Source organism: Cyphomyrmex costatus, unplaced genomic scaffold (genome assembly GCF_001594065.2).
Source record: "Cyphomyrmex costatus isolate MS0001 unplaced genomic scaffold, Ccosl1.0 scaffold112, whole genome shotgun sequence".
Classification (NCBI taxonomy): domain Eukaryota; kingdom Metazoa; phylum Arthropoda; class Insecta; order Hymenoptera; family Formicidae; genus Cyphomyrmex; species Cyphomyrmex costatus.
This window is the reverse complement of record NW_017275086.1, coordinates 274,756-292,446: the sequence shown is the minus strand read 5'-3', so window position 1 is coordinate 292,446 and position 17,691 is coordinate 274,756. Positions and strand designations below refer to the sequence as shown.

Genomic DNA, 17,691 nt, shown 5'->3' with positions numbered 1-17,691 from the left:
CGCGTTTTAGCCATAATCGACGTATCGCGAGCGTTCTAGGGAACGCCGCTCTTGTCTCCGTTCGGGTGGAATTTTCATCAGACGTCTCCTCACGAACGAGCGGAGACGAAGAGAAAGAAAGGATGGAAGTATGCGAGGGAATGAACGAATGCGAGATCAGTGGGCGTCCAACTAAGACTGTCACGTCGTCCAACGGACGCCCCGTTTCTCTTAAGATATACCGTGTACATGTGTGCGTGAGTGCGTACCACCGCGACGCGGACTCTGTATAACAATTGTAGCGGACCTCTCGTTTAGGCTAAGTCGACGACGACGATGTGCCCGTCGTAGCCGGGCGTTTGGAATTGGCAAAACCGAGTGCGCGAAGAAAGATCAGAACGTAATGCCCGTATCACACTAGCGATTGGACATTGCGTCTGCGTTCGCGATTGCATCTTTTGACCAATCAGACGAGACCTGGCCAACAGCTTCTTTTCGATTTGTTAAGAGACGCGAACGCAGTCGCAATCTCCAATTGCTAGTGTGATACGGGCACAACGAGTCTTGAATGAAGTCTTTGCGAAGTCCGAAGCGATTGCGACGAGATTGGCTTTCGAGAAGATGTATTCAAGATTTAAGAGTACGATGTTTTTGTAGATTTCATACGAGCGTAACGAACCAAAGTTTTATTATTTTGATGTTAAAAAGCAGCTCGTGGAAATTTTTTGCAAAATATCTGTCTTACATTATTCGACATATCCATTTTTAATATTAACTTATTTGATACTATGATTTACAAAAGTAATAACTGCCTTATATTTTTAATGGGAATATAAGAAACTGCATTATTTAGAATTTAAAGTATTTGCAATATATATTCCTCACCGCTGCAATTTTTTATCAGAGTAATTCATTTTTTCTATTTAATTTAATATTATAATATCTACATTCAATTTTTTAAATGGCCATAGTGTCATTATTTGTTTGCATGTTTATATTTTATTTTAATGAAAGATAATCGTTTTTTTGTTCTTTTTTTTATATACATGTACAGGTATTCTTTTTTTAGAAAAGAAAAAATTAGGGATATTTATTTCCTAACTTCCTAGGTATGCTGATTGTTGATTTCCAATTTTCATAATTTGCATGTCAAAATATGTTTTACGTGAGTTTTATATATGAGAAATATATATTATGATTTCGTTGATCGAATTGGGAAGCATACGCGTTGCGCGTCGTTTCTGTAGATATCATTTCATCCAATACACTTCATATAGCAATAACATCCAACAACAGTGTTATCGAGATCGAATCGAATCCTATCCTCGTGCGCGACGGACTTCGGGGGAGGAAATATTACGTGAGCATCAAGTGATACTCGGCACATCTGCGTCAACCCTTCCCAGACCCGTACCACTGCCACATGATTGTAAACGGGTCGGGGAGAGTTACGGGACACGACAAACCGCGTATCGTAAGCCGGTATTCAGTGCGGTAAGTGGATTCACCGATGGCTCAACCGTCACACGTCCGGCGATATTAGGTGTTGTGTTGATTGTAGTATTAAACATGGCTCACTGTGGTCGAGTGTAAACCGCATGTAAATCACAACATGACGTACGTATCGTTTACATCTAGTTACAGCGAGCTGCGTTTAATACGGCCGTTTAACATCGTATCTTATACCGCCGTAGTGCGACGAACGAGTTAACCAGCTCGGTTTCTATCGGCCACTTCTGAGTCAGCATACCGTTAAGTATTCGGCGGTGTAAAGCTTTCCAGGCGTAGATAATCAGTCCTCAAATCTAGAGAAGCAGATGTTGTAACATAGATCTAGACATATCGCTGCCGGCCGAATCATCAACGATGCGCTGGTATCGTCGACAAGCCGAGGGTCAACATGCCCGTATCTCGATCCTTACGCAGAATCGACAGCTCAATAAAGGAATCGGTATCTTAATCTGATCTGAGGTGAGATTTCTGCGGCAACGTAATAACTTCGTGTCATATTAAAAGAAGTGTCGAAAGTTGTCTAATGTTTCCGAATTTGATGAACAAGTTCCTTTTTTTTCTTTTTATAAATTAAAAAGCTTTTTATGTTGTGACATAAAATAAAATGACTGGAACATACAATTTCATCGCAATCGCACGTGACGGTATTAGTTGCTTCATTTTAGTATCTCCTGTTGCGGAATTCTCTAAACGTTTTTTCGATCATTGTTGTTATCGTTAACTAGCGACAGTCAATGAGAGCCGCGCTTTCTTTTAGGATTGTCCTGCTATCGGCTAGTTAACGATAGTGACAATTATCGATAAGACATTTAGAGAATTCCGTTACTGATAAATGTAGAGAATAGCCGCATTATGCAAAATTTATGAGCAATATTTGCAAAACATTATTGAGTAGTTTCAAATAAATAGAATCTGTTTCAGGTATTATATGCAGCTATATTAATGTATTTTAACTTTTTTAAATATTTTTCGCAGTATTTAAGAGCAAAAATTTTTTTTTCACTCTTATATATAAAATATTTTAAAAAATAACAAATTATTATAAATTAATATTGTTTTTGATATTTATATATACATAAAGGAAGAGGACTCAAAAATATAGAAATATATTTTAAATATAATACATCAAAATATAATAAAATTATTTTGACAGTATTTGATTTTTATGCAATTTTTTTTTTAATTTTCAAACTTTTAAACAAAGGGGATGTAAAAATGAATTAATGTCCCCACGCAAAACCATAAATATAATTTATTAAAATTTAATAAACTGTCAACTTATATAACGTTCCTTCACTTGAGATAATTCAACAAAACTTGCTATCAGAAAAAATGTATAATTTTAATTATATATGAACTCTTTTTTTTTCATTTGAATAAGGCACCGGAATATACTTCAATTAATATTAATTGTTGTAATGAAAATGCTCGTTAGTTATTATTTTTTATTTATTCAATTTAGAAGCAGCTACTTGGTTAGGTATATTCTTTCTGAATCCGATTCTGCGCAAGGCTTCATTCTGACATGGTGCGTTCTTCGCACGAGCTATAGCCGAGTTGGTTTCGACGAGCAAATAACGAGCATGTTCTCGGCGCTGATGGCCGGAAATTAGATTTCCTCCCGTGTGGGAAGAACAAAGGAGAAATCGAGGGGCAATGGCTGGAGCGCCTTTATCAGTCGTATGTGGCAGCTCCTTGTCGCGCGCCGCTTTGGAACGTTGCGTTTTAGTCCCAGAACGTTATTTTTATAAATAAAAAAATGAATAAATAAATATATATATATATATGTATGTATATGTATGTATACAGTAACGATATATTATATTATTGTGAAGGGAGAGAAAGCGCGAAAGAAATGCTAAGAAGGGCCCAGGAATCGTAAGTGGGCGGGTAAATATTAGTGATATACAAGCGGATTTCCCGAGCGACGTGGAAAAATGCGCGAAAACACTTAGTCACTGTTTTTTACTATTTTTTAAAACAAAACCGTGTATGTGTACGTGAGAACGCGTGAGCTAAGCTAATCGTGTAACCAAGGGATCCCGCGCGCGCGCGCTATTTATTTTTATCATCCCCGAGTATTTTATATCGCGAGCGGAAATTGTGTCGAGTGGGAGTTTTGTCGTTCTCCAACTATCCCTCGTCTTTAATGATGAAAACCACGAGGATCTTCGTCGGACAATGTCCGTCAAGAGACTATTGAAAGCGGGTTTCAATAGTCTTCTTAATGTGGTACATTGTGGATGAAATTACGTTGAGTGGATTATATAATAAATATCTATAATAATTAAATATACTTACAAATACTTTTTTTAAAATCACGATTTTCTTGTGCAGAGAATGTTTATTTTTCTATGAACGTTAATTGTATTTTGTATTGACACAATCCACATTTCTAATATAAAAGAAAAAGTTTTAAAAAAGTTCACAAGATTTAATTCAGTTAGAATTTTATTTAACAGAATCACTTTAATTTGCTTAATCTATATTGTAACAAAATATGTAGTAATTTAATTAAGAGTAAAATTGCGAGTGTGATAAGTTCAACGTATCTTTGTCCGCTATGTCACGACTTCGTGGTTGCTTGATTTATTTCTCGCTCATGAGAAACACCATGTAGGAGAATTGTAACAGTGATAATCGCGTTAGGGGTACCAGCTATGTTAAGTGTGTAAATGTGTCCCGAGCAGTTGTAAGATGTAATTGCTCATTCTGGCGTTTTGAAGCATGTTGTTCATCAAAGATTTTTTTCAAGTATTCAATACAAAAAATAGCGTAGCTATTTACAAACGTTGTTTGCTAACTAAAAATCTATAAGATTCTAAGAGCTCTAAATTGGAACGACCAAATTGCATATTACTTTATATCGTAAATATTACTTGCTATCTGAGGTGACTTTACATTTAGTGAAATTCGCAGAAAAATAAAAGAATAAATTTAATTTTTGTGAATGCAACCACATAAATCATATATCGTAAAAATGAAATTTAAATAAATTTTTCCAGAAAATTTTTTGAACTAAATAAAAAGTACAGAAATTATTATTTAAGGAAAACGTTATTAATATTACTTATCAAGTAATTTATCAAGATATCTAGAGATATATCAAAATTAATTTTTATTAATATAAAATCCTTGCAAAGAATATTTCAAAACGTATAAGCATTATTATTCAGTTGTGTCTTTACAAAAAGCTTCACGAAATTTTTTTTATCAATCGTGTATCAGGATAGTCGCCTCTGAAAACGTATGTTATGTAACTTAAAATCTTTTAACTTTCCTTTACGAACAAATTTGACTCAACGCCGCATTTCCTTATCAGATTTATCATTTCTTAAATTGCAATTACGATTCAGTCGAGACTACGAGCTGCTTAGAGTTTAAGTTTCCATAATTGATTTATTCGAGAGCAATTAAATCGAGAGAAGTATATATAGCCTGTATAATTTTTTACGACCGAGAAAATTGTGAACCTCAGACATATAAGATATAATTGCTAGACAATTGTTGAAAACATCCACATTCCATCCGTTTAACGTTCGTGCGAGCCTAAGAAGAGAGCAAGGGCCGTCACAGGCTCGAAAATCGATTAGTGTGTCAGATAGTAGTCCGTATTCTCGACGCATCTTTAATGTGAAAACTATGATGATCTTGCGCGAAGAAAATCAAACTTAGCCGCAATGAAGTTACGGCAAGCACACTCGCGTTTAATGCAAAAACATGCGACGAGAATGCGGCCAGACGCGTCCTAGTTCGAAGTGTCCCGACTGAAGTTTCATCGCGTGCACGAACACGGACACCGCGCGTGGACACGTATACGCGAAGCATTATCAATGTCGCGAAGGACTCCGAGTGCGAGAACCGTATGTACATAAATGTAAATAGGGCTTTGTACATGTTGGAATACCTTGTAATGTAAAGTGGAGCGCGAGCGCGAGAGATCGAGAGAGCCAAGAGCGAGGATGCGAGAGACCCTGAGATGATGACCGATAGATGCGGAAAGAAAACATACCTAGGCTAAGTTTATCAATAAGTAGCGAAGCTATTACGAGCTATTATGTATTATCGGTGACGCGGCGCGAAGGATGCGCAAGGCGGATCTTAAGTCCCAACGTATTAGATAATGTGTAAATAAAATAAGCGAAGGAAGTAAAATATTAAAGAGCCCAAGTAATCATTGGATATTTATAACAAACTCCACTAAAGTAGGCCGATGACGGAGAGGTAAACGAGACGGTTGGGATCGAAACTCGCAAAGTCCATCTCGGACGCGAAATTCTATTTAAAGTGATACTTTTCGCTAGAAAATTTATGAGAGAGAGAGAGAGAGAGAGAGAGAGAGAGAGAGAGAGAGAGAGAGAAAGTTATATTTAAAACGGTTTTTGTTTTTCTTGAAAAGGATCCGTGAGATTTTGTTTATTTTAACTATAAAATTATCATGTCTAAAGCCTCTCTTGTGACTCGCTTTCAACGTAAAATTATATTCAGAGCGAATCTTATAAGAGATATAGTTTTATGTTTGAAAATGAGTTAAGAGTGAGCGAATTTTGGATTTTACGAATTACGATCTGAGTGTCTCAAGTAAAAAAAAACTGAAAAGGAAGAAAGACAAAACATAGTCGAGCACACTCGTCCACATGTGTATCGCTGCGCGAGAAAGGATTAAAGGATGAGGGCAAGACGCGTGTGGGTGTTAATCGAACATGGACAGACGATGTACAGTGCATGTTTTATCCTTAGCCGTTTTATAAATGTAAATATCTTCCGCCCTCTCCACCCCTCTTCCCGAGATCACTCTATTTTCACTCCTTCTTTTTATCTTCTCCCCCGCTTTTCCACAGTGAGAGAAACAGGCGCCAGATTAATTGATCGTTCCAATTGAAATATTTCTTCTTTCGTCGTAACGATCCTTTATTATCCGCTCCACCTCCTTCACTTAGAACTCCTCCTCCATAAGTTTTCTAACTTTATTCTGTGAGATACTTAGCGGATAAGCTTTCGTTTCAGAGTGTAAAAGATGAAATGCGTCGGACGAAGCTAAAAATCATCCTCTGTCGACTTATCGCCGCCTTCCAGGGCAGATTCGAAACATTTTGGAGCCTCTTATGAAGTAATACTTGCGTCCTATATATATATATATATATATATATAGTGATTTGCAGTGAATGAGTGAAAATACGCGACAAGAACGCGAATTTATCGCGTGTGAATTACTTCATATTAGTTTCATACTTATTTTTTTTTCAACACAATCACGGTTGCATGAGGCATCAAAATAACGGTCTCTGCAATAGATGCGGTGATTGTGTGGTAGCGTTAATTAATTCTTAGCCTACTATTGATACCTCCAAGTCCAGAAACAGTGATGATGACGTTGACTATACTGTTTGGTATAGTTAACGCTAAAGAGTCGCGTACTATAGTATTATATTATGCTATATGACTATACTGCATTTAGTATAGTTAATAATAATAGCCATATTATATTTCTTCTGCGACTGATATGACTATTTGAAGCTACTGGTACTTAGAGATGTGTCAATAGAGGGTAAAGGTTTAATCCGCTTCCGGCCATCTCCTCCTTCCAAACCGCCGAATTGAAAACCGCGAAAATCACGGACTTCAGGGTCCACGCGATCGCAAATAATTCATACAACTCTGTGATTTTACCTTTTACGTTTTTCCTTCGAGATGTAAATGAATACTTGACGCTAGAACGCTAACTGCGAATCATGAGTACAATTATCAAATGTCAATTCTTTATTTGTCTAGTGATATATTATATTATATATATAATATACATATATATATATATTATATTATTTACATTAATCTATTAATTAATTTAATGATTAATGTAAATAAGGTTTACAGTCATTGATATTTTCTTTTTTTTTTATTGTGATATTTCGTGATATAAAAGATAATAGCTTTGTAGCATCATGAGATATAAAAGAATAAAAAGTAATTTTATTTAAATTGCTATAACACCAGCAATAAAATAACACAAACGATTTATTATCATAATTGTTAAATTTTTCCTAAGTTTCTTCAAATTGTTTTTTTTTATATTGCTTTTAACACGATCGAGATCATATGTCGCAAAGTGTTAATATTAATTGCTAATTACGTTAGCGTTCTAGAGTTTAAGCACGCGCACACTTAATAGTACATGCATGAGTTTTCTGTACTACGTCGCCTGCGCACGCTAAAAATGAAAGTTTAACGAAACAGAGGAGGAAAGGTAAAGATAGAGGACGAAGAAGAATGTAAAGTCTAGGTATCTCCAAACTAATAAGAGCCTCCGTTTCCTGATTTTTGTATGCTTCTTTAAAACTGTCTGATACAAGGAAAAACAAAGGATAAATAAATGTGTACCAATCTCTGAATAAAACGCCACTCGTCTCAGTTTTTTGTATCCTCAATCGTACTTAGAGAGTAAGATCTATTATTCTACTTTAATGAAATCACGAAAAAGATACTTTCTATTGATGAAAACTAACAAAAATAGATTTAATTGTAAGAAACGCATGAAAGATATTAATCAAAGTAATAAAAATGTTATATCATTTTTATTTTTAACTCCTTGTGCAATTTGTTAATTACAAAAGATATGTAAAATAGAAGTTTGTGAAAAGGTGTAATAAGAACAAATATTTGTCAAGTAAAAATATTTTATTCTTTGGCGCCATATCTAATAAGAATTTCAATAACATCGCTATGATTACTTCTCCGAGCTATTATCAGCGGTGTGATTCCAAAAGAAGCTCTGTAATTCACATCAATTAGATTATGCTCCAAAATGTACTCAACAGCCTCCGCATTGCCAGTTAATGCAGCAATGTGCAGAATAGTTTGACCGACGTTGTCTATCAGATTGACGTTAGCGCCCAAGTACATGATGCACTTCACCGCATCCAGGTTTCGATGCTTCATTGCTTCATGAAGCGGCGAGGAACCTGAAGAGTCTTGTGCATTCAAAAGATTTACGTTTGATGCGACAAGCAAGTTAATCACTCTCTCATGGCCGTGAAATGCTGCATAAAATGAAAATTGAAGAAACAAGTTGTATATTGTCGATCAAAATATAAAGAAAAATTAATAAATAGTAAATATTTATAAAAGCAGTTGAAAGAAACTAATAGCAATTTTATCAAAGACACTAATTTTAAACGGTCTCTTATAAATATTAGAACAACAATATAAAATATGTATAAGAATATAAGAATACCGATATAAACATGAATATATAATATAATTCAAAAAATAATGCTAAACATTTTTATAGATAATAAAACGATACTTTTTTAAATATTTTATTGAATAAAAGAAATTATAGCTTCTTCTTTTTTCAGATTTCCTAACTTATCCAATAAATGTTCCTAACAATAAATTATAATTGTAAAGAATAAGTCAACGATAGTTAATAAAAAGTAATACAAAAGTATTTCAGTGCTTAGTGGATAAATTACTCGCAAAGTAGTAGCGTTACTAGTAGTCGACTTCTTTAACTACTGTGGACTTGAGTTCTGTAACCGAATTAATCGATATTAGACTATCTACTGAAGATAATGTCAATTTCTGTGAATAGTCAGAGTCTATTTTTAAAAAATGTCTATATATTCTTAATATAGTAATAAGATGTAACTTTTCCTGAATAAAATTTTGGAAATAGTCCAACGTTCCTATATTTTAAAAGAGATTTTAACAATTAAATGTATAAAAAATACAGATTCCAATATGAAAAATAATAATTCTTTACTTTAATTAAGATAAAATCGAATTATGATATTTTGAATAAAATTGTTAAACTCCAAAAAATGTATATATCAATTTTTAACAAAATTTTGTTTATTCTTTAAAGTTCCTAATTTTTTGAAATTCGAATAACATTTTTTTTTTAAAACGAGAGAGAGAGAGAACATTAAAGTTTTAGAGAAAAATCAACATATTGCAAATATGTATAATTACCAGCAATGTGTAGCGCGCTACGACCATTGTTACTTCGATCATCGATACATTTCGGCAAATGCTTTAACAACATATTGATCACATTTTCATCACCAGTTCGGCAAGCGATGAGCAATGGCGTCCAGCCATCTTTATTGCGCAAATATGCGTTAGCATTAGCAGCTAAAAGGGCACTGATACATTGTTGCGCTGCGGGACCACTTTTGGTGCATGCAAGCATCAGAGGCGTCCAGTCGCCACGCTTTAAAGCATCTACCAATGCACCTTCAATAATAAAAATGACAGTATTTACAATTAGCGTTACACACACAAATCTGTATAATTTATAGTATAATTTTGTATCTAATACAGAAATCCAAATATGAAATATAATCAGTTTAATTTAATATTAACCAATTAAAATTTATAACGTAAATTAATTTTTAAATATATCATATAATAAAGCAATTTAATGTAACTTATAATTTTATATATCGAAAAATAAATAGATCAGATATAAAATGTATAAAATATTTTTGTACAATTTATATGTATAATTAAAAGCGGACTACAGTTTATTTGTTACGATAAAATTGTTAATTAAAAAAGAGAATACCCTTTCCCAGTAAATACTTCAGAATATCTTCTTGTGCAAATTGTGCAGCTTCATGCAATGGCCTTTTCATGTCTTTGTTGGTGACATCGACCATAAATGCTGGCATGTTGAATTCTTCGCACAGATATCTCACAATATTCATATACCCCTCTCGTGCGGCCACGTGCAACGCAGTATCGCCGGATGCCACGTAACGAAAGTCGCTCCAATCGCGAATTCCGTGTTTCTCAACTAGAGTTTTCACTTTATGTATGTCTCCACTGTGACAGGCACGCAGAAAATCGCGCGACGCACCAGGAATCTCCGATTGCAACATCGTTGAACATTTGTCGAAAAAAATCAAATTCCTAACTCGATGCAATTAACAGAAAGGCGGACGAAATATTAAAAATTTTGCGTAAAATTGAAGTAGTAACGGACAATCGGCGAGATTTGAGAGTCGACACGAAACATACTCCTAATACTGCTGCTCTCTCTGTACAAACTTAAGAAGACAGTCGCTGTTGGTGTGACTGCACTGACTGCCAGTTCATCCAACGAAATATGTTCGATATCTTATTTACCGACTATCGGTTATATCTCAGCTTGTCTCCTCTCTCTCTCTCCCCCCCCCTCTCTCTCTCTTTTTCTATACAAACAAGAAAAATATAATTTCTGCAATAAATATAAATTTTATCTAAAAGAGCAGTAGTTTGAGCAAACAAAAGTGACATTATATTTTTCAAATAATTCTCAAAATAATTTTCGGATTTGAGACACAAAAAGAATTCAAATTTCATATTTATATTTGTAAAAAATAATAATTGAAAAAATAGTAGAGAAAACATATATTTGATACTTTCCTTTGAAATGTTTTTTCTTTGAGATATCCTTCAAAAACGTTACACTTTTATTTTTGCCGATTATATTCTCCAGTTACATATAAAACGAGGCATGCGTATACTTATACCAATACAAAACGAGAGCGAAGGAACGGAAATCAAGAACAAGCATACAGTCGAGCTCCATTATGAGGTGTAGGCATGTCAAAATTATCATACATATTGGCTGACTAGATGCCGACAGGATGATACGCTGTCCGGTCCCAAAAGGTTCGATTATTTAAACAAACCTGATCGAGTGATACGATCGCGGTCACACCCACTACTTTAACGCGCCTTCGTATAAGGACAACAAGAATATAAGTCTGGTTCAGGTGAGAGATCCTGTGCGCCAGAGGACGAGCCCTCGTGTCCACAATCAGTATCGAGAATCCTTTCATTCTTGAATTAATCCTAAAATTGACAAAAACTGCTAATTAAAAAGAAATGTTTCTTTTTAATTACGTATATTTGTCATTTTCTGTAACTTTGAATTTAAACTTTGACTTTCTTGTGTTCTAGGATATCAATTCCAAAATTGTTAATGTACATACATATGATTATACGTAAATGCAAATATTAACGAAGTTATTGCTAATTTATATGTATATTGAAAAAGACGAAGGAGAATCAAAGAAAATTAAGAAAAGCGAAACTAGAAAGTTTTTATCAGATTCACAGTTGAAGAGAAAATTAGATTAATCGTTAGATTACATTAATTTATAATCATATAAATTTCGAGATTTTTAATATTATCTATTACTTACAAATAAAAATTTTATAATATTTAAAAAATAATATTTTAATATTTTTTAATTGTTTTCTAAAATATGCACATATTTCAAAGTAATGTATAATGAATATTAATTTACAATACATTACATTATGCTTTCAAAAAAAATTCTCATCAGATTTGAAATTTTACCTATTGTTTAAGAACAATATTTGTCTCATATCATATGTATATATATATATATATATCTCTTTCTCTCTCTCCAATTTGCACATAAATTTTCTCTCTTAATATAAATTATAGTTTCACTTACATTGAACTACAATTTCCCGTCAGGCTTTCAACAATTCTCATTTAGCGAATATTACCGAGAGCTGCCTACTGGGTGGGCGGGGTGTGCAACCTTACCGCAGGGCGTACAAAATGAAACGATTCGGGGGGTGAAATGCGTACGTGAGCAACAATTTCCCTGCGTGCACGCGTCGAAACGAAATTCGTGTTGTATGCGCATGGAAATTACGAATAGCACACGCGTGCGCTTAACTCTCACACATGAATAATAAACGAGGTGCTAATGCGCGCCCCTTCGACACCCCTGCTTCTCTCAGTCTTAACTGAGCCGGCGTGTCCGAAAGCGCACGGTAATCAGACACCCGTGGTTACATCACTAATTCATTTGCTCATTTATGTTCCATTGTCTGTATCGATTGCCGTTCTGGAGTTTCTTCTAGTACTCGTATATAGATACTGTACGTATGATGTATTAAAAGCGAAAGCTTTTTATTCAAAGATAAAAGTGTCTCTTTAATAGGAAGTCAAAATATTAGTAATTTTTTATCTTATTGAGTGATACTTAATTATTGAATAATAAATTGCAAGTAAGGTTTTTAAAAAATATACTTTTAAGATTTTATTTTTATAAATAAAAATTTATTTTACTCCTAATTTCCCACTAGTTGTATTATTTAAATGGAGCACTCAGATATTTAAAGAGCATTTAAAAATATTTATTGTCATATATCTTTATTAATTATATATTTCTTCTTTCTTTTATTATTATTCACATTTTCATCATATGTTTTTATAAAATTCGATTTTTATAAATAATAGTAAATATATATAAAGACTCTTGTTATTAAATAAAAATAAAAATCTATAGTAAAAGGCACAAGAATCAATAATCAATAAGATTTAAATGTAAATTATTATATTATATTATTATTTTATAAATAAAATTTATATCTTGCTCCTAATGCTTTATATATTAATTGTAATAATTAAATACATTTAAAAGGGCATTTAAAAGTACTACCTATTGTCATATCTATTGTCATATCTATAGTCTCTATTGGGGTTATATATGGTATGTATGTTTTACATCTATTTCCATTTTCGTTCACATTTTCATTCACACATTTGTCATACGATAAAGTCGTTAAGAATAAGGATCAAACAAATTATTCAATTTGACAGTAGACTTACTGCTTTAAGAGACGAGCGATTTTATTATCAGCACCTATTTATCTAATATTGAATATCTGGATATGGTATTAAAGTAGCTACGTGCTAAAATTGTGAAGTTCGATTCGACTAAATGGCAAATGGAGAAGTTAAATGGCAAACGAGAGGATATTTGTCCGTGGATCAAAGCACAGTATCGAGTGGGCGTATCGCCAGAGGGGGGAGGCAGTCGATCTCTCAGTTTTGCCGCTTAACGAGGATCGCCTCCTCTTTAAATGAGACTGGATGACCGAGCGGAAATCGAAAGCGCATCGCGATGACATCGTAAGAAAGTTACAAATCCGAACGCTCGCCTGCCGTTCGCATTTAATCCGCCAATAAATTGTGACCGCTAATAGATTGTGGCGTGTGTCAAATCGGTGTGTCTCATCGTAAAAGTGTAACTGAACATGATTCAGTAAACGCGCAAGTCATTACTAAATTCTGTTTTTCTTATATAAAATATATTGGATATTATAATATAATATCAGTTACTGTCACATTTTAATGCATATGCGACTGAATAAAAAATTTTCTTTATACGTTCCACAAGATAGACTTCTATTGACTATACATACATTTTTTGCGACTAATTTTGTTATGGATTCCTATTGATCTTATATATTGATAGATGATTATGTGCATTACAATCAGTAATTCATCATTAAATTTTGTTACGGATTTTTTTGATAATGATAATATAACACCAGAGTTGAAGCAGATAATAGTTACTTATAAGAACATCTTCAGGATGTATCCGGAATAAAAGTTCATTGGGGAAGTAACGTTAAGCTCGATCTACAAAACACGTGCAGCATTTTCTTTCATATTTATTTTAGTGTTAGAAGTATTAACAGATTTGAACCTCTTCAGACCTGATTTTATTGAAACTAGGGTTAAAAAAATTCTTTTTAATTGAATTCATGCGCACTTTAGTTTTTTTAGTAGTTTAGTAACTTAGTAAAGTAATTTATACTAAACAACTATTTTTTTCAGAATTTTGATTATTTTTTCAACACACATATATATTATTATCTACAATAGATCTCAGATGATGTCGATGGAATTAAATAATTTCAATGGATAATGTCTTTAAACTTGATGTACATTATAATGTGTACGCAGAGTCTGCACAGGTTAATTTTTTCATATTCAATGTATTTTGCAAATATGTACAATATGTGTATGTAGAAATCTTTGTCTCAATGCTGGCATTGACATCAGAGCTGTTCAACGCCAGTCCAGGGATATGTCATCACCGGTGGAGACTATAGCGATGTGCAAAAAGTCGACAGGGTGGCTTTTCCAGCCATCTCGCCCCCGCGTTCTACAACGTACACGTTCGCTGACCGAACGGATGGACCGGACGTGGGACTCCCGTCCTTCAGCGGACGTCCCTTGTCTCTCGAGATCCTCTCTTTCGTGTCGCTCTCACCGGCTGACGAAAGAGGAAAACTTCCTGCGGCTCCGGGTCGATCTTTCGGGTGCGGCGATGCAATAAAAAACAGTCCAGTCAGCGGGGCGTGGATATCGCCGATGGCACAGACGGCCACGTCGCGTTCGTCGTGTCGACGATCGCCTCTCTGCCCTATTGCGCTACGCCGCGCCCGTTTCGTTATTTATTCCTTCGCCGTTTGCGTTTTCGGTTTTATTGTCACGATCCGTCCGAAATGGTATTTGTATCAGCAAGTATTTGACAATTGTCGGACTCTTTTTGCGTACTACGTCCGTTTATAATACGGTCTTTTATCTAATAAGAGAGAATCCCTTTTATTTGTATATATATATAATGTAAGAGAAAACCGGTGTGCATGTATTTGTTTAGTGCTTTATTTATTTCATATATGGTCTCAATTAATCAATTTAGCTTTGTAATTGATTCAAATTTATGCAGATTGATTTGTATGACGCAGAAATGAATAGAGTGACGTAGTTACATGTACTAAAAAGCCACCTGTTATATTATTGACGTCTGTCCTATTCCTTCCGCTACTCTTTGTTTATTATTTTTATTTATATTGCATCAGAAAAGGTTTGGAAAATGGTACACTTTAATAACTAATCAAATCACATTGATTTACTTCATTGTTAACTATTTTTATTTATTTATGACTGATATATAAATACAACAATTAAATTAACATTATTAAATGAAATATATTAAGTAAAATAATATTGATTAACACATTAAATAAAAATAACTAATTTACTAATTAATCTATATCTTTTTGTTTATATTATTATATAACTTTTCAGTACTCTTTATTTCTTTTTAAAAAAGAGCACACAGAGTTATTTTCCAATATTAAAGTCACAATTGTGTCTTGTTGCTTTAAGGCCAAGGTATTTAATTCTAATAACTATCTCAGCATAGATCCTATTACAGAATGAGCGTTATCAACAGAAGCCATTCAGCATCGCTAATAAGAGAAGACAGAGAAGAGAAAGCCACCTAAGGCACATCGACGAGATTTCGCAGTAGCTGTCATCACGTCTTCGTCATCATCGTCACCGTCGTCGTTCGCGCTAGAACGATCCGCCGCAAGATGTGTGGGGGAGACGGTGCCTGAACAGGCTGTGGATGGAGGAAGTTGGTTAGCCGCTGGTAGCCAGGATATCAGTATCAACGCGGTGTAATCAGCGAACCACGCCCATTGGCGCTATGCTCGCTCCGTTCCGCCCACTACGGCAATTACACCCTCGAGTCACCCACTGGAGGGGAACATTAAACTCTCCCCCATGCCCCCTCGCCGGAATGCTCTACTCGTCCCTCCTCTGCATCACCCCTCGACCTTCTTTCTTATCTTCGTTCTCCTCTTGCCAACCAGTTGTTTCCTCCAAAGTTCCTTTCTCCTTACCATGGATCTTCTTTATGTTCACTCTCTTTCGATTTTTATTTTTAATTGCTGCTTGCTGAAGTGTAAACAAAGTAGAATATAAAATGATTACCGCGCGATTATCTCATTTTTTCAATCCTCTTTCAATTGTTGGACATGTATTGTCTGATCTGTGTATTGTAATAGGATGGATTATATTTTTTAGAGAGCAAATGGTTTGTTTATGTGCTTAATATAAAACGTATAATTATTATATAATTATGTACGTGTATAGTTACACATTAAAGTGACTTCAGACAATACAGCCAATGCACGCCAACATTAGCAAATATCACACATCTACACATGCCATGTATAATTATATCCATACGAATACAAGTCAATATTTAGCGAATGTGCGCAAAGTTGGCATACATTATCGTTTGAAATTGCCTTTAATTTCGGATACTTCTTACTTATCTGGGGTGTGTACCAAACTTGGCTCTATCAACACCGGGTGTCTTTTATTTTATCCTTGTTCAATATTTGGTGAACAAGAATAAAATGATTAAACTTGAAATGACAGAGTCGAATGAACCAATTTAGAACGATTGTCCATAAAACAAATTTTTAAACTTGGGTGATTTTACAATAATTGTGTTTTACTCATTCAATTACATACTTGAAATTAATTTCCACGATCGGTTTCTGAGATTTGCATTGTATTCTTGGCTAATTCACGTATTCTGTAATGCAGCAGTCATTCAATATACGTTATGATACAGTAAAACGAGTTACATAACTGCATGCTCACGATCTTGTAGGTATACTTGATGGATGCGCTCTGTTTTGCACTTATAGGGCATGTAAACATCATATGTCATTGTTTAATATTTGACAGACAACAAAGATGAACTGATGCTTACAGCGTGTAAGCGTGCATGAAAACGGAACGTACCTTATATTGCTTATAAATGCAACAGCGTGTAAAATAATCACGAAAATAATAACAATGAAAAATTATGCAGCAAGAAATAGTCGAAAAATGTTCATTTTATACATATTTACAAATTTAACTTGGTGCTAAATTTGCATCGATAATTTGAGACAAGGCGATTAAATGCATTAAATACGGAAATGATTGATTAAGGTCAAGTAAAAAAAGCAAATGATAAAAATACAGGAAATGGGAAATATAAGTTAATCGAATTTTAAAAGATAAGGATGGTATAATTCATATAGGTAAATTTAGTTTATATTCGATATTGACAGTGAAGTTTGATATTAATATCCTTAGCAATTACTATTAAATACTTAAATATATACCGGAAGATGACTAAAAAAGAATATAAGCAAAAATAAAAGATAAAAACAAAAATTTGATTATGTATTTTATATGTAAAATTATTCTGCATAAATTATGTTTAATTTTTTTGTTTAATTTAATTTTTGTAAAAACTTGAATATAATATCGCCTATACCACGAAGTATTACATGGGCAGATACATCAGACAGTTAGAAAATTTGTGAATTTAATACATTTTACGTGTCCCAAACAGTCCATCCAAACTTTTATGTTAATTTAACGCAAAATGATATATTAGAAAGTAACACAAACATTATATAAAAATTAATAGAAGAATGTAACTCTTTGATACAATTTATTTCAAAATTTTATCAAAGTGTTACATATTTTATATATTAAATTAAGTCGTGCATTTATTT

General features: G+C 33.8%; 1 protein-coding gene across 1 annotated transcript; it reads right to left on the bottom strand.

Moving 5' to 3' along the window:
- Positions 1-8,166: 8,166 nt before the first annotated feature.
- On the bottom strand, positions 8,167-10,373 carry LOC108776950 (ankyrin repeat domain-containing protein 16). Its single transcript, XM_018543708.1, has 3 exons — positions 10,058-10,373; positions 9,463-9,726; positions 8,167-8,528 (listed from the first exon to the last, which is right to left on the bottom strand). The coding sequence occupies exons 1-3, from the start codon at positions 10,371-10,373 to the stop codon at positions 8,167-8,169; spliced, it is 942 nt and encodes a 313-aa protein (XP_018399210.1).
- Between the last annotated feature and the right edge of the window lie 7,318 nt (positions 10,374-17,691).